Source organism: Amblyomma americanum, chromosome 4, assembly GCF_052857255.1.
Source record: "Amblyomma americanum isolate KBUSLIRL-KWMA chromosome 4, ASM5285725v1, whole genome shotgun sequence".
In the NCBI taxonomy this organism is placed as follows: domain Eukaryota; kingdom Metazoa; phylum Arthropoda; class Arachnida; order Ixodida; family Ixodidae; genus Amblyomma; species Amblyomma americanum.
In genome coordinates this window covers 190,976,881-190,995,301 of record NC_135500.1, presented here as the reverse complement: position 1 = coordinate 190,995,301, position 18,421 = coordinate 190,976,881, and the positions used below count along the sequence as shown (strand labels likewise).

Here is an 18,421-nt window from a genome sequence, read left to right as displayed (position 1 = left end):
CCCCAGTACTGACAGGGCTTCGACTTGGGCGTGTCCTCCTCGCCTTCAGACTCGCTTTCCCAAGAACTACATGGCAGTGGCGGGTTGTTAAGAAATGCGCGCTTGTTTAGAGGCTCCCCTTCCTACGTGCCTTTCCGGCGACTCAAGTACAGCCACGCGTTTTTCCAAGAAAAGTGGAAGAACCGGTACTACCAGATGGGCCGGTTTCGTCGATTGGCGTCGCAAATTGACCAACAAACATCTGCAGACTGTGCCCCCCCCACCTCCCCTCCCCCAGACCCGCTGACAACAAAAGCGACAGCAGTTTAACTTTTTCAAGGATAGTGAAGGAGGTGACAACTCCAACCCATTGAGAAAGATTTTCTGGGGAAGTGGTGCAGCAGCTACATTTCGCCCATGAAAAATGTTGACAGACTGCATTCTACAACAAACTCCTCCCCCCCATTCAAGAGCTACGCCTATATAATCCGCCCCTGTCCGCCTGGAAGAGTCAGAGCAGTTTTCTCTTCAGCGTGGCGCAGACCTCACTGCCACTCTATACAGCACGTGGTTATACGTCGCTCAGGAGTGCATGCCTTGGACATCTCGACCTCGGTTACAACCAGCCTTGGGAAAAACTACACGACTGCAACTCGAAAGGAGCCCTGGAATTCTTTTACGCGTGGTACGTGAGCGACGATGTTTGCTTTTCCTATGTTTGCGCGCTTGTTCCGTGTTGATTCGTACGTCGGCGCTTTCGCGTTCTCCACACCTAAATCTGAATCCACTCAGCGCGCAGTAGAGCAGCTAAAATCTCGCTTTCATTTTTTTTGTTTTCGTTGAGAGGGCCTTGTTTTCAACCTCATTGCGATTGTTAGCCTTTTGTACAGTCTTGGGAAGAGCTTTGAGTAGAGCACGCCGAATACTAAAAGTAGGCAGAAGGTGATAGCCTCTGTCTTAAGTCGTTGCGTCCGCGAGGCTTCTACGCAAACGTGGCCGCTTTGCTGAAGCATGTTGAGAAAAGTCTGCTGTCCCGATCGCGGGCTTGATCCGCCAGTAATCGCAGCACGTGCCAGACAGCTGAGAAAAGAAGGGAGATAATCAGTTTATCGCTGCCGCGTTGTTTATCACGGCTTAGCGGTATCTGTTGGATGTGTATATCGAGCTATCTGGCTATCGCCCGCGCACATTCTTCCATTGAGTAAATTGATACGAATTCAGAAAGAGCTCAAGTCAAGCGCATGCAACGTTAACTGACTTAAGGTCAGTGTGAGTTTCCTGTGTCCTCCAGTGGGCGTAGTTAAGATGGTGATGCGAACTGAACAAGACTTCTCCTCGTGTGCGCAGAGCTGCCTTCCTAGGACCTCAAACGGTTGCAGTCCCTCTCTGCGGACCGTCGACCAGCCATTTTGGACTTTGAGGGCAGAGATTTCACAAAGATCAAGGCCAGTTACCAAGTGAGTGATGCTCAAATGTCGGGCGCGGCCGAGAGCCTCGCCCGTTCTGGTTCCGGCCCCCACCGCGTGCACGAGCTTCTCGCAGTGCATGCCGGTTGCATCGTTCGTCTTAAGTCCTACTGCAGTCGCCGACACGTGGCTACGAATATAAACAGGGCTCTCTGTTTTCGCGTAAAGCTCGATTATACCCCCCATTCTTGACCCTCCAAAATTGATTTATTAAAAATCGGGTTCAACCCGATTTCTAGCAGAGAAAAGCCCTTTTAGAGAACGCACGTTTTCCTGCAGCAAGCTGTAAACACTCTAGGCATATTAGATTATATATTTTGCTTGGTACGGAGGAGTTTTTCCTGGAAGCTGCTCATCTTAAAAATTAGCTGTGGTTTAAACCGGCTGAACAAAGTAAGAACGTTATTTGATCCGTGAAATTCGCATAATATGAAGATAAGTTCGTATAATACGTTCTAAAAGCGAGATGCCAAAACACAGGAAATGACCAGACATATCGTTTGGCATAATTGTATGAAGCGCTGTACTAAATCAACGCTTATAGTGAATTCCATTTTGTTGCAAAACCGCACCCGAAGTGTGGAACTGTTTTCTGAATCACTGATTTCTACCCGAATTTCACCCGAAAAACATCGCCCAGTTCCCTCCCCCCCCCCCCCGCGTTTACTTTTCAGTAGCTAATAAATCAAATGCTAGTGATCGCGTTCAAATACCTGCGCGATTATTGTACATTAGGGGGGTGTTTACAGGGGGCATGGATGGGAATATAAAAAAAGGGGGGGGGGGGCGAGGTGAACCTCTATCATCATGCGCTGCTTTGAACATTTTTCACCGAAATAATGGCTTCCAAATCTGTTTTTCGGGGAAATTTTTTTCACTTGTCGCGCGCGACCCTTTGGGCGGATCTATGGACTGTAAGTTGTATGGCAGCTGAGTGTATACTGTACCAGCCCAGACAAAAAATTCGGAGACACCCAGATCTCTCATGTGTTGGCATGTGACAACATTAGCAGCTATTGGTGCCTTTACAGCAAGTGACGTCACTCCCCTCCCGGCAATGGGAAAATTTGAAAAAAAATTGTAAATTGGTTGTTGGGTAAAGCAAATGGCGCACTATCTGTCTCACATCTCGGCGGACACCTGAGCCGCGCCTTAAGGCCGATTCACACGGCGGGCCGGTCGCCTTCGGCCTGCGCATCACGTGTCGTGCGCCACCAAATTGAGAGGCGTGCTGTCGGCCCGCGGACAGGACAACCAAAGGAGTTCAAGTGCCGCTCCCCTCGCGGGAATTAGCGGCGGCCCGCGAAAGTTAGCTCTGGCAACCACCGCTCTTGCAAATATTTCGGCTGCCGCATTTTGTTGAGCTGGCGCGCTATTTTGACAAGCTGCACTGCCTTCGCTACCATGAAAAATCGATCGACTGTGCTAGCAAGAGCGCCCAGGCCATTGAGGAATTGGACAAAGGGCCGCACCTGCCCCATTCAATCGCAGTCATTGGTTCGGGAGGAAAAACCAGTTTGACCAGCGTTGCCAAACGCTTTAAAATAATCTGGCAACAGTGGTACACCCAGCGCGTCGTCTGCTCTTTTGGTCCGTCGCATCCGCCTGACGCCATCGGATAGCAGGCCAGTTTTTAGTGGCGTGATGCGCGGGCCGCGGGCGAAGGGACCGCCGTGTGAATCGGGCTTAAGTGAAGGGATACAGGAGGGGCTGAGAGAAGAAAGAGAGAAATAGGTGCCATAGCGGAGATTTTTGACCACCTGGGGATCATTAAAGAGCACTCACAAAGGTCAGCACACGGGCGCCTTTGCGTGTCGCTTCCTTCGAAACGCGGCCGCCGCGGTCGGGTTCGCACCAGGGTACTCCGGCTCAGCAGCCGAGCGCTATAACCACTGAGCCACAGCGAAAGGTGATACTCTTTCATGCCGGTTTCACGACCGGCGATATATTCTGACCTCACGGGGTGTCTACAATTAAGAAAGTGCCTTTCTTTGTAAAAGGCGTCCACTGGGAACACCCACACAGTGCCTTCCGGTGGCGTACTGCCTGGTCGCACCCTGAATATGTACATACCGTTTGTTGTAGACGCGGAACCTTCTGCAGCGCCTCCCATAATGTTTAAATCGTACAATTAGCTACAGCTCAAATATGTTGCGCAAACAACTACAAGCTTAAATGAAGCGTCACGGATGGATATGAACAACCTCTAACTTCCAATAAAATTCCAGGGTTGAGATATAACGAAAGGATTATCGGAACGAACTCTCTCTCGCTTCTTTCCTTCGTTTTTTTTCCACTGCTCTCCGGTTCGTGAGAACAGGGCACGTGCCAACCTGTGGTAGGAAGACCTTGCTCAAATGGCCAAGAGAGCTGCCGTCACAGTTCGCTGTGTGCGCGAGATCGCCAGGAAAAACTGCAGCTGCGAAAGCACCACCGCGTACGTGCTCGCTTTGCAGCACATAGCCGCTTGCGCTTTGCCACACGTGCCGCATGTGCAAAGGGATTAGGAAAAAAGAAAATTGGTTGCTGGCGAAAGGAAATGACGCTGTGTTACAAAATTTCGAAAATTTGCTTTGACCCATAACATGGCTCGATGCTAGAGGCGCCCAGTTGTTAAATATTTTTAAATAATTCGTCTCGGGGAAATATAACATTGAAAGCATAAAGCTCGTAATCTACGCACCTCAAAAGCAACTCACAAATGTTAGAGCAAAATATCGGCTGATCAATCACTATTTCTAGGGCAGGCGAATAAACTGCGTGATGATTTCAATTCTCTAGGCACAGAATTCTACATGAGAGAAGCATGCAACTACAAAACTAGATTGTAATATTTGCTGTCAATCGGTGAATAGTAGCTGTTCTTAGCTGTTGTGCACTTGTTAGTAAACCAATTCAGAGGAATTACACGCATGAGCTGAAATTGGAGTTTACAAATATATGCTCTTATTGAAGAAAATAATCACCCTTATTCTCACCTTTCGTGGCCAATTCACGGATCAAATATGCTTTTCTTGAAGTCTTGCATAATACTGTCCAGTAGTTCAGATATCCTCTCACAAATAAGAAATAGAAAATACGCAGAACAGTTGTCCCGGCAGCGGGAGGCGCTGCCGTCGCGTGCTATCTGTTGGGGCAGTAGCGTACATTGCGAGGAGGAGGAGAGATTTTTCACTCAGGGTTGACGCCGGCTAACCCGCGCGATGGCTCAGTGGTTAGGGCGCTCGATTACTGATCCGGAGTTCCCGGGTTCGATCCCGACCGCGAAGGCTGCGGAGGCGAAACGCTAAGGCGCCCATGTGCTGTGCGCTGTCAGTGCACGTTAAAGATCCCAAAGTGGCAAAAATTATTCCGGAGCCCTCCACTACGGCACCGCTTTCTTCCTTTCTTTTAGTGCTTCTTTATCCCTTCCCTTACGGCGCGGTTCAGGTGCCCACTGATATTTAAGACAGATACTGCGTCATTTTCTTTCCCCCAAAAAATTAAAACAAAACTGTGTTTCAGAAACACGCAGCATGTCGATGTCTTGCTGACATGAGACGGCCAATTCATCCTTGGGTCACGCACAACACTGAGAGTTAGAGCCTTCTGGAATTGATATTTGTTGTTGTTAGTGGATATTTATTAAAAAGATAACAATCGAAGGAAACGAAGTTGCTACCCTCGACATCGGTCATCGAAACCTGCGACAAGCGGAAAGAATAGGATAGGAAGTTAGGGCACTCGGCTACTGATCCGGAGTTCCCGGGTTCGAACCCGACCGCGGCGGCTGCGTTTCGATGGAGTCGAAACGCTAAGGCGCCCGTGTGCTGTGCGATGTCAATGCACGTTAAAGATCCCCAGGTGGTCGAAATTATTCCAGAGCCCTCCACTACGGCACCTCTCTCTTCCTTTCTTCTTTCACTCCCTCCCTTATCCCTTCCCTTACGGCGCGGTTCAGGTGTCCAACGATATATGAGACAGATACTGCGCCATTTCCTTTACCCAAAAAACCAATTATATAGAAGGAAAGAAAGGGAGAGCGGTAGTAAGAAAGGATAGAGGCAGGGTCTTTTATACACTATGTACAAATACAGAATAGAAAACAAATGTGGGTGCTGCGTCGCTCACGACAGGAGTAATTACAGTTTTCTGCTTAATTTTCCGTAGAATTTATCATTTTTGTTTCCACAAGGTGGTCCCACATTTGTAAGTCCACGAGCTATGTTTTATTGCCAAAACTAGCCAATCCAAGTATGACACCACTGTCTTCCCGGCATTCCCACGGTGGACGAAGTGCCGTCTAGGAACTCGCATCGACGGCGGCACCGCTTTCCTTGCAGGTCGTATTTAGGAACCCAAGAAATTTTCGGAAGATTGTATATTATAAGGAGAGCCGTCTTTACAATCGATATGTCCTGGAATAAAACATGCTTACCCTACATTGCAGAAAAGGAGATGGGCATGAATGAGGACCGAATTTGCCAATGACGAGAAAGGGCTTTATCTTCATCTCGCCAAATATTGCTAAACATCGAAAACATTTACATACGCACGCACACACACACACATACACACACACAGGCTGTTGCAATGCTGTTGTCTCAAACAGCTGGTCGAACATCGCGACCGCTGTGAGATTGGTGAAATCCATCCGAAGAAAGGGACACTGCATGCCTTGCTCCATTCCGCCAAAATTGCACACATTGTGACTCAGTCCATTCTCTCTACCCTGTACAATCGCAGGCGGTCCCTTCGTCCTGGCTGGTCCCTGGCAAGGAATAAAAAGGCGGACATTTGGAGGCGACGTGCCATGAAGGGCTGAAAAGCATCGCAACCTGCCGGCGGTTTCCTGCTTACCGTCTAGACTGCCTGAAGCCGACGTTCCTCAGCCGTCACATCCAGCGTGTGCAGGGAGCAGCGTTTGTCGACGCAGCTTGTGGACGTCTGAAACAGTGAGTCATTCATTGGTCGTACGGCAAATATGATGAGACGAGCAGTCGGAAGAAAAAGTTTACGGGATGCAATTTTTGGGCGGAAAAAAAAACGTATTGTACCTTGCCTCACGAGCCAGTGGCGTGTCATCGCGGATTTGGCACGGGCGTCTTCTTAAAACCTTAAGTCTCCGGCTAACGTGACGCCACGAGAAAACAATTCCGCACAGCCGCATCCCGTAATTTTTTGTGCCGATCGTGCGTTTCATTTGAGCGTACACTTATAGCGGCTGCTAAACAAGTGAAGGTACGGTAGGTACTTAATAGAACGCGTCTTCAGCACAACAAAATGTGCTCAGTATTGGGACACCGATGCGCAAAATGTCACAGCTCACCTGTCGAAGCTCTTGACGCTAAATGTCTTCAGACTGCCTATTTTTTACTTTACTTTATGCTAAAGCTTTCGTTTTAGGCACCCTGCACATCTAACTCCGGCTAACAGTGGCGACAAGGGCCACCCTTGTCGCCGGCGCGCACAGAACGCATGTTCGTCGGAACGCGGGTTTTTCATTTGTCTTGGGTCTGGTCTACCGCGCAACTAAGGTACGTCTGTGCTGTTAATCACCAGTTACATTTTCCCTCTATCAAACAGTACTACAGTTAAATAACGCGTATTGTTACTAGTCCTGATATCGGAGGTACTGTCGACCAGGAGGGCAACGAACTGAAAACTGGCCAGTACGAGCCGATCCCCGCGCTGGTTGGTTGTCTGCTGCTGTCTTTTACGAGCGCCACCATCAATGGTAGATGTCATGGAGGCCTACTTTCCTTCAACTGTGGATGGCTTTATGCATCTGAATGTAGATTCATTGATTAAACTCGATGGGGTAGGGATATGCAAGAGGTATCCGGTTGGGTAAGCTGAAGACTTCGGGTTAGTCGGGCCTACCATTGCTCATATCGTAAACACAGTGCGTGTACAGGACAATAAGCACGAGAGCTATATACCAAATTAAATTGCTGCTCTTGTGTCTTAGAGGGCAGTAATTCGTGGCAAAGGGATCACCGTTGCATCGTTTGACAAACATATTAAGGAAGCCAACAGTCACCGAAACCAAGATACATAGGGGAATGTTTTTATTTTTTTATTTTTTTTATTTGTAGTGCCAATCAATCGGTTTTAAAGAAAATTACTTATAAAGCAGCAGAAACAACAACCATGCCGCCGGTGGGATCCGAACCCACGACCTCCGAATATCGCGTCCGGTGCTCTTGCCAACTGAGCTACGGCGACGGCTGTCCAATCTGCTGCTTTCGTGGGTGTTTATGTTTACTGGGTGTAAGCGAACCTTGAGAGTGTTCACCAGCGCCACCCTATGCATCTTGGTTTCGGTGATTGTTGGCTTCCTTATATATATATATATATATATATATATATATATATATATATATATATATATATATATATATATATATATATATATATATATATATATATATATATATATATATATATATATATATATATATATTAGCAGACAAGTTAAAGGAAATGAGGGGCCCGTTTGACAAATTTATGAAGGGGGCCAACAGTCACCGAAACCAAGGTGCATAGGGGAACGTTATTTTTTTTTTTAAATGTGTTATGCTTATGAGTGGGATAATAATACTTAGATTAATAAATTGCTTAAAGAAAATTACTTATAAAGCAGCAGAAAAAACAACCATGCCGCCGGTGGGATCCGAACCCACGACCTCCGAATATCGCGTCCGGTAAGAGCACCGGACGCGATATTCGAAGGTCGTGGGTTCGGATCCCACCGGCGGCATGGTTGTTTTTTCTGCTGCTTTATAAGTAATTTTCTTTAAGCGATTTATTAATCGAAGTAATATTAGCCCACTGATAAGCACAACACATTAAAAAAGAAATAACATTCCCCTATCCACCTTGGTTTCGGTGACTGTTGGCTCCCTTCATATATATATATATATATATATATATATATATATATATATATATATATATATATATATATATATATATATATATATATATATATATATATATATATATATATATATATATATATATATGGTTTCGGTGACTGTTGGCCGAAACCAAGGTGGATAGGGGAAGAGAGAGAGAGAGAAGTATTGATCAGGTTCAACTCCAATTCCAAATATGTTTACACTTCCACAAAATTTGTATGCTGTTACCTCTGATAATGAGCTGAGCTGAAGTTCATATTTATTGGTGCGACTAATGCACCACCTTTCAGGCACCTTTCTGGACCCCATATGTGGGGCTTTTTTATGGTTGTTTCGCTTAATCAGCGCACACCTGATGCTTGAACTGGTCAAGAAATGTTTCCCCTGCAAAAGAACACCAAAACAACAACGATAATGGGAGGCTGTGCTGAACAATTCTCATGAATGTCGAAAAAAATATCATGACCAAGGAACCGATTTGATCATTATGATAAAACTAGAACTTGCTGCATCGCAACCACACAGTGTAAACACCCTCGCTAATGTTTTCTGGCGCACTAGAAACACTAACTCGATGCCATCAGTCTCCAAAGAAACGCCTCACCGCAGCGTGCCATTCGGCAGAAAATTATCGCACTCCAGACCATCTCTGGATTTTGGCCGACAAGTGCCTAACCAATTCAACGCAGCACCCAATTTGGTTTCCGCCATATGTCACCTCACCCCCATCCCCCAGCGTCCCGCTTCTCTCCACAAATATATTTTAACACGAGAACGATGAAAATCTTAATTTTTTGCGATCAAGAATATCCTAGAAATGCAGTAGGCAAATACGGCCACCCCGTTTCAAGAATCACCCATAATTCCCATGCTGCCCTAGACAATGAGGGAATAACACTAATTAGGAAACACGTTTAATACGTGTGCAAGACGGGCACGACGCGACATCAGACAGGAATGCAGATAAGTAATACGCAATTTTATTGTTCTGGTACCGACCCCCAAAATTTAAAAATGGTAGCAATGACAACTTTATCACCATCAGAAATTAATACGGTCGTAAAAAACAAATGTTTCTTAGTGCTCGATTCGCACGTGTAACCGAGCAAAAGCATGATTCCTCCTGGAATAACTTCCTGAATAAATATAGGACGTAAAAATTTCTGCCCCTTATACCATCCATCGTGTATATATTTGGCAATGTGTAAAAATCGGTTTTCCGTTGGTTAAATTTATTTTTAGGTTTTGCAGCTTTAAACGCATTGTTGAAATATGTTTTTGTATCTATTATGTAATCATGTATTATATACTGCGCCATGCAGTGCGCAAATGGGGCCACCCACACCAAAATCACCTACAAATCCTCTCCTGCGCTAAGCACTGAGCCATTAGAACTGCTTAGGGAATTCATCTAGTACAGATACCAGACGAGCGCATTCAGTGTCACTTCTAGCCAGTGCACTTCGCGGCATGAAATATTACTTTTGTGGAACGCTGCTTTGTGGGGAAGTAGAGAGCTGTTCAGAACGCAGTTAAGCATGCAAAAATCCATCACAGTAGTTCCTTCCAGTACTACCAAAGCTGTGGTGAGTGCACAGGCGACATTCCGACGCTGCAGAATATGCCAGTATATAATTGGCTAATAGTATGACAGTATAGAATAGTAGTATGCAATAGGGTATATGGAATAGCGCGCTTTAAAGTGAGCATGCGCTAAAAGCTATTACACATTGAGCCGTAACACGGGCTCGCGTTACGAACGCAATTTCCCGAGTTTAGCATGTGCTACTATTGCGCAGTCCATAATGTCAATTCCAAAATGGCGGCCCCCTTTGGAGCGGGTCCTCTCTCCTCGGACAGAATACGCCGTTGTTGCTGCCGTTTTCAAAAGCGTGTTCACTGGGCTGAAAAGTGCCACTGGACTTTTGTTTCGTCTCATCCCACCTGTAACTAAAAATATATGAGAAATAAATTCCCTTTATTTTTACTTAGAGTGACGATTCCTCCGCTTCTAGTCCCAAGTGCAGGACCGATTTGTTTACAAAAATGGCTTGCTTTTCAAAAAGCAGATGGCGCCAACGGGAATGCTTAACTTTGCGTCTACGTTTGCTTACAGCCGAGCTACATATACGAACGTGACAAATGGCACAACATCCGGCAAGATTCTTGCGTTTAGCGCACGTACGCTTGCATACGCTTATTGTAGGTAGACAGTGTCGATTTAGGCTCTTTTGTAAACATATCTGTGTATGCCGCGAGCAGAAGACCAGTCGAGGAGAAACAGGTTTAACGCCCTCTTTTGATTGGCTGAGCTATAAAAAGTAAAAACAGCGAGCTGTAAAAAGTAAAATAATAGCGATATGCTCAAAGACAGGAAAAAAGTGAGAGTAGTTTAGTTAATAATGACCGAGGTGACGTCACGAATAGGATATGGATATTGCCAGTGCTTGTGATGCGCAGGGTGGTGAAGTGGATTCGACCAGAAGGTAAAAGCAGCAGGGAATGGCACAGAGTCGGGGCCTGTTGAGGTTAGGATGTGTGCCAATGTGAGCTGATCGTAGCTGGCGCAGATCAGGGTTGATTGAATCGCAATAGGAGAGGGTTCTATCCTGCGGGAGGCTTAGTCGAGCCAGCGACCACGATGCGTGTATAGCTCAGGGGCATGAAATTGTGAGGCTGGAGGCTTAGAATGCATCCTGCATTAAGACGATATCGGTAATCTAAGTACACAATTTCCCGTAGTTAAAGTTTAGAGGAGGACGCAAAAGTATGGAATAACAATCAAATCTTTCTGATTCTCATTGTGATGCTTCAGCCTGCCCCCAAGAATAAAAAAAAAACATTGTATGTGCGTTGAGGACACGTTGAGAGAAAGTCTGATTCGAACCCGCCATCCTTTCTTGCAGCCGACGATGGCTCCGAAAGACAGCAGTCTGCAGCAGTATGCGGCCTACATGAGTGGCCTGAGTCCGGAGCTGTTCTCGTCCTCCAACGAAGCGTACGCCAGGCTACAGGAGCTGAAGACCAATCTGTCCGACCGCGGAGCCAACCTGAAAGCGCAGTGCGTTCAAGACAGCACGCACAGCTGCGAATTGCCGCGACAGCTGCAACAATGGAATCGAGTCTTGGAAATCATAGGCGTGCAGCTCAGAGAACGGAACAATTGTGGCGAACTCGCCGTGGTCTGCTTCCAAAAAATCTACCGAATGCATACCGAATGCCGCTTCAAACGCTCTGTGCTTCTCTTCCATTGGCTGCTGATCAATCACCGGTGCGTCACCATGCTTCGGATGGAGGAATGGGGAGTCTTTGATAGCCTCTTTTACATAACCATTTTCTACGACGCTATGGATAAGTGCACTGGCCTTAGAAACCTGCAGTTATGCTTTGCGTCGGCTTGTGAAAAGTTGCTGAATGCGATGCAATGTATGCCAAACCTCGAGGAGGTCGACTGTATTGTTTTCGACACCAGCAACGAATACAACAACATGACCACCCTTGCTCACGTAATCAGGACAAAAGGCAAGCTGAACAGGCTCGTGATCGATCTGTTTTCTGGTGTGGGGCATACTCCGTATCATCTACCAGGCATGGGGTCCTTTGTGGCAGCGATTCGGAGCAACACGGCCATCAGAGACCTTTCCATCGACGTGAGCTGGATGACAGAAGAAGATTGCCGCCTTTTCTTGCAGGTTATCAAAGAAAGGCCCTCGCTCATGACGTTGCGGCTGTGTTGTTGGTACATAAGCCCCACCTTGCGCGTGGCTGACGTCGCAGCAGCGGTGAAGGACTCGAAGGCGCTGGTTAGATTAGAGTTGACTCGTTTTTTCATCGACACTCGTGATGCTTGGGCACTGGCGAGGTCCCTGACATGTTCCCAAAAATTGCAGCAGCTGGAGCTCGTCTCCTGCAGACACGTCGTCACAGAGCCGAACAGTGTGGCTAGCACAGGATTAGAAATGGAAGGCGACTCAGCAAGCAGGGTTCCCTTGGCAATGCAGCCCTTTGTCCACATGCTGCGTAATGTCAAGTCGTTGCGGAGGCTCAGATTCCCTTTATATGTCTCTACAACGGAGAATGAGCGGGTGGGGTTTGACGCATTGGCGAATGAAGCCTCAGTCGAAAGTGTGCGCTGGAAGTGCAAGATTAATTCTTACCTAATCGACTCATGCAGCGCCGTGAGTGAGGCAGGCACTGGCGTCCAAGTAACAATCGAGGACCTTTATAGAGACGACCAGCCGTTGGAGGGGATAACAGAGTGGGCACATGTTGTAAGATTTCGCCTGCAGGATTGGGAACAAGAGCTAACCGTTGGCCATTTTAAGCAGCTGCACGCGTTCCACAAACTGTCAACTCTGACGGTGGGACTTATTACTTTGATTAAACCCGATCAAGCGGAAATTCTTGCTCAGTTCTTGAGGCTTACCAAGTCACTCAGCAAGATCACAATGAGCTTGGAGGCGAAACGCACGGAGTCAATGGTACTGCTCGACGGGCTGTCACGCAACACCAGCATTACGACTCTCATCATTGAGCGCTGGTGTACCAGCAGGCGAGCAGGGCGTTTTTTGGCGGACGTCGTCTGCTCGAGCAAGAAGCTTCGGTCGCTTACGTACGATGACAGCAGCGTGAGTACATCACGAGCGTTCTGCTCTAGGCTCGCCAAGTCTATCCGGAACAACATCACCCTCCTTTTGATGGTGACGCGTGTGCTTACTGCTCCAAAGAGGCAACTAGCTCTTATTCACGACGTCATAGCACGCAACAACCAGCTGCTGGTCCACGCCGCACGATTCGTCAGCGGCCGCGACTTCGGCAAAATTGGTGCCGAGGCACTCGAGTTAAACGGCTCGGACCCCATGCTCGTCGAAAAAGTTCAAGAAATGTCGGCAGTGAATGAAAAAGAAGCTGAGGACATGATCCGAAAAAGGCTTCGTGATCTGGACTACATGGACGTTTTCATGAGAGCGTCCGGTGTTGTCCGGGACAGCGTTGTCTGCGAATTGAGCCCCGACGGAAGCCCCGGCCTTGATGCCCTTCCGTGGCTTTGTTGGCAACACATACGCCAATATTTGCGCCTGGTGGACGTCGTAACGCAGCCCTGGAATAGAAACGCAGTTTTGTGGCAGGACCAGCGCTGATAGGGTTGGCGAACTTCCTACCTGCCGAGGTTCTGGCATTTTGTAAACTGTTTATTTCATTTTCCTCTCGGCTCTTTATCAGCTGCTCCGAGAAACGCCGTCTATATAAGATGAACCCCGCTTCAGCGATCTCTTATTTGTCTTAAAGTTTTTTTCTTTAGTGCTTCTTGTAACGATTCTTTTCCGCCACGTAATTTCTAGGGCTGTTTCGAATGTACAGATGACTTAATTTTTCTCTCGTGAAATTTTCTTCTGAAGCTTTATCATTTCAGGTCGTTATGCTTTTTTCTGGCAATAAATGCTGATTCCTTGCTCTGCTTTCGATTATTCCTTAATTCAGCGTCGCTCGTATTATTCCCTTTGCACACACAGAAAAAACCTCACGGTGGCAATGTACATTTTAGTGCTGCGTTGTCAATGGGTGGAGTAACTCTGTCTAGCGTGTTCGAGAAAACAAAGCCCGCCAATGGAGTGCTTTCTATTCTTGGCCCACGTTGCAGCCTGCATGGTTGCATTGTAACGGCGCTACCTGGATTGTAATGCTTGAGGATTCGTGAGAACCGGTAGACGCCATTGGTTGGAAGGGGATCCGTTGAGGGGGAAAAGCCGCTTCGTTCTTGAGTTGCATCCGACTACAGCTACGTGATACGCAGTGACGCGCTGTCATATTATGCTGGAATTCTGTTGTGTTCATTCTACCCCAGGGTATAATAAAACCTGCAGTTGTAAAGAACAAAAATTTCATGGATGTACTTAGGTCTGCTTAGGTACTTAACAAAGCAAAAGTCCTTATCAGTTTATCGTGGGGTTTTGTCAGCCTGAACATTGCATTAACAGTAATAAAGCAGAAATGGTTGTTAATTACTGGTTGGCTGTTTCCAAATTATCGCCACAAACAAAACTGTCGGTTGTTAAATGATGAGAACCTAAGGGACAAAGCGCAAGTAGAAGTTCATCTCTACAACGAGGCATATGCTCTCGCTGGGCTGTCGCACTCGGTTGAGCGAGAGTGCAGCCAGAGTACAGTGAAGTATAGTCGGGTACAACTTAAGAAGGCAGCGGCATTTGCCCCTCAAATGCGGATGCACACGAACCTCCGCCAATAGGCGCGCACTTCAGGTGACGTCATGAGCCGGACGGCCGGTGACCCCGCCGACGGAGAACATGCCTAACATAATAATAATAATAATAATAATAATAATAATAATAATAATAATAATAATAATAATAATAATAATAATTGGTTTTTTGGGGGGAAAGGAAATGACGCAGTATCTGTCTCATATATCGTTGGAAACCTGAACCGCGCCGTAAGGGAAGGGATAAAGGAGGCAGTGAAAGAAGGAAAGAAGGAGGTGCCGTAGTGGAGGGCTCCGGAATAATTTCGACCACCTGGGGATCTTTAACGTGCACTGACATCTCACAGCACACGGGCGCCTTAGCGTTTTTCCTCCATAAAAACGCAGCCGCCGCGGTCGGGTTCGAACGCGGGAACTCCGGATCAGTAGTCGAGCGCCCTAACCACTTGTGCCGCGTGCGTTTGTTATGAGCCGTGAGGCGACGAAAAAAGGTTACCAGCGAACATTGGTGACTGCGCTGCGCTGCGCTGCGCTGCGCTTCGTCTGGAAACAGGATCCCGCAGCGGCACACAGCTGCAAACAAACATCGTGCGTGTTTGTTCTATGGTGTTTTGTTTTGCTCCTAAGTGAAGTTACGAGGAGGAGAATTTGCCAAAGTCTGGTACCTACTGTGAGCGGCGGGTGTGTTGTACTGTGCCCCTGCGTTTCTCGTCGGACGTGGCGAAGTGATGGAGCAAAACCATTCTCAGGATAAATGAGAAAAGCGTGCACGGATGAAACCAACCTACGAGTTCCTCAACCGAAAAGATTTGCGGAAGCAACCTCCAACGCAAAGATTTGTTGCTGCCAGCTCAGCGCGCAAACGATCGATCGTTGGCAGCAGTATGATAAGATAGCCTAGCGTCTAGCAGGGCATCGTTCGAGTGTTGTGTAGCACTGTCGATTGATCACTTTCCACCGGTGCTAACAATCAGTGACTACTACGCGCTGCTTGAGCGAATGTCATTGGATTATTAACGGCCAGGCGTGTGGGAGCAGTGTTTGTTTCCTTAATGTCAGCCTTTGTACTAATATAAAATTATGACCGATACACTGGTGCCTTTACAAGGGAGCTTGGCATAAATTCGCGTCTCTGTATGGCTTAGAATTCTTCACTCACTGCTCGCGCCAGCTGTAGAATGCCTGCTGTGACACAATCGCACATCAGTTGTGCTGCCAGCGCTCGACTTGCTTTCCCACAACACAGCTTTGCACTGCTTTTCGATTGTTATGATATGTTGCTACTAAAACAATTCCAAGACAGTGAAGGCAACATAGCCATTATGTACATCAAATAAAAGTACGACAAAGTAGGCGCAGCTGCTTGTGAACTGACTCCTAATACCTCTACTCGCGTCTGCATTAAATGTGTGTGCATGTTTTCTTGCGTGTTTGTTTATATTTGTTATTTTCCCCTTTTTTGCATTTTAGATCTCAGTTTTCGCGCTCGCGTTTGTGTGCATGTTTGTGAATATGTGAGTGCTTCTGTGCGTGTATGTGTTTATTATTCCTATTTGTGTCCTTTTATTTTTGTGTTTGTTCTTGTAAGCATGCCGCATCCACCTCTTCCTTTACAATTTCATTAACTCGTCTCATGCAAAGCACCAAGTCCTGTGAATAGCAGGGCTGGCCTCTTCGATGTCATTAAATCCTTGTGATGACCCCCATAATGCGCAGGTCCACACGGGACGGAGAGGCAAAGAGACACCGTATGGCTCAGTTTAAACAAACAGATATATTCAATAATTACACATGTTAAGATTATACATGAGAGGCTGGGGCGTCCGAGCTTACGTGCCGACGACTTCATGGGGGCGATGGAGTGGCTCCGGAGTTGGGCTCGAGCGGTTGCTGGCAGAAGCTGCACGCCGTCGGGCTTCGGCGCTGAAGGCCCTCTTGGCGAACGATGTCGTCCTGAGCGTGCTTGTTCCGTACTGCTTCTCGATTTTTATATCCTCTTCTCCACACTCCCTAGGGTGAGGACGCCCACGCCGGAGTGGAAGGAGGGGGGGCTAGGGCTTTCACTTCGGCGCACAAACATACCACCGCACTTATTGTCTCGCCCCCCTCACGTGTTGAGTCCGAGGGAAAGAAGGTTGTCTTCGCGGTAGCGCATAGCGTCGGCTGTGGTACGGCGCGCTCTGGCCCGCTGACAGTTCCCGCGGGTCACCGGCCTCCATTCTTCATCCATCAACTGACACTCGCTCCTCAAGGTAAGGCGCGCTCTGGATCGCTGACAGTTCCCTTGTCCTGGAATGTGCCCGGGAGGGCCGCCCCCTGGAACCGCCACGCCAATTGGGGAGGATAAAGCCTGTTTCCCCGCGGCGGCGGCGGCGGGTCCGGTTGGGTCCGGTTGGGTTTAAACTCCTCCGTTCTGGTTGTCACTCTCAACGAGCATGGCTGGGTAATTGATGATGCCTGTCATCTGGGTCTCCGTCTACGCCGCGCCGTCGAACGTGGAACCTCGTAGCACACACAAGGAATGTACCTCGTAGCACACACAAGGAATGTACCTCGTAGCACACACAAGGAATGTACCTCGTAGCACACAAGGAATGTCACATCCTTACATTCTTGTCTATCTTGCCTCCTCAGTCTGCCATCTTGCTGTGTTTTCTCCTACTATTCTGACCTTGCTTCTTGTGCTGTTGTCGCAACGTGATTAACCAACTTGCACTGAAGAAACTTCTATCAGCTGTGACGACAGAAACATTGACCGATGCAAAATGTTAAAAGCATCACGTGGCTTGCGCAAGAACTTCGTCTCTTACCCCTGTTAATGTGTTTATGCATCAGTGCATACGGCAGCTCGCCAGGAGTGCACATGAAAGGGTGCCATATTGTGCAACAGCATCTTGCGATGTTGTTGCATTCAGTAGATGGTTTCGCTGCCCGTCACATGTGGGGGTACACATAACATTGTGCAGTGGATTATCATTTCCTGTCTTGACGCTTTCATCATTACAAATGCAGTTTTCTAGTGAATGGAGTCCAGCAAAGCAGTGCTGTGAGAGCTTTTTCAGCTTTCACCATTTATCATCTCACCAATATCACTGTCTGAATCTGGCCGTCATTTTGCCTACGGCTTGTAATGAACAAAGTGACTGACTAAAACACGGTCAACCTTGCTGAGCATTTTTCCGGTACGTAAATATGACAAAAAAATGCTAGCAAAGTTATTCACGTTAATAATTGTGCTTGCATTCGCGTTAATACCAGAGTCAGATAAATAAATTAAAAATTGGCTATGACAAAGCTGCGCTTTTCAGTGCATACTGCTAACAGAGCCACAAAGCGTGCTCTGACTACTGTTATTTCAACATGGGGCCCGACAAACTCGACGATGGCTATCTGAATGAGCATTTTGGGCCTCAATAAGCTAATGATGTTTTATATTTATTCTCTTGGCAGCAGCGACGACAGCTTGCGAGACACGCCTAACGCGCTCCCCTGCTTCCTTCTGCAGGTTAGTGCTCGTAGAAGCAAACTTACCTGACCCCTTTCTTTGTCATCGCTGCTGCCAAGCACAATTATACGAGTATTTGTGTGTGCGGGTGTGTGTGTGCTAGAATGACTAAGGATATTGCAAAATTAAAAGAGGAATTCCGTAATGAGTTCCTGAAGCTAAAGGAGGAATTTCAAAGAGAGGTGAAGACGTTACTTGAATCTTCCGAACGCGGCCTGCGGAACGAAGGGTGCGAAGTCAAAAAGGAGCAGGTGGAACTGACTCACAGCATTGAGTATACGCAGAAGGACATAGAGGAACTAGAGAAAAAATTGCAGCTAGAAGTGGAGAAAAATTCGAAACTAATGAT

General features: G+C 47.3%; 1 protein-coding gene across 1 annotated transcript; it reads left to right on the top strand.

Annotated features, from left to right (window-relative positions):
- Window positions 1-1,345: 1,345 nt before the first annotated feature.
- Window positions 1,346-13,801, top strand: LOC144130498 (uncharacterized). The gene is made up of 3 exons (XM_077664413.1): window positions 1,346-1,436; window positions 6,171-6,379; window positions 11,254-13,801. The coding sequence occupies exon 3, from the start codon at window positions 11,260-11,262 to the stop codon at window positions 13,486-13,488; it is 2,229 nt and encodes a 742-aa protein (XP_077520539.1). The 5' UTR covers window positions 1,346-1,436; window positions 6,171-6,379; window positions 11,254-11,259; the 3' UTR covers window positions 13,489-13,801.
- Window positions 13,802-18,421: the final 4,620 nt, after the last annotated feature.

What these genes read in the sequence shown, in the direction of transcription:
- LOC144130498 (XM_077664413.1), top strand. Translation starts at nt 11,260, where the DNA reads ATGGCTCCGAAAGACAGCAGTCTGCAGCAGTATGCGGCCTACATGAGT.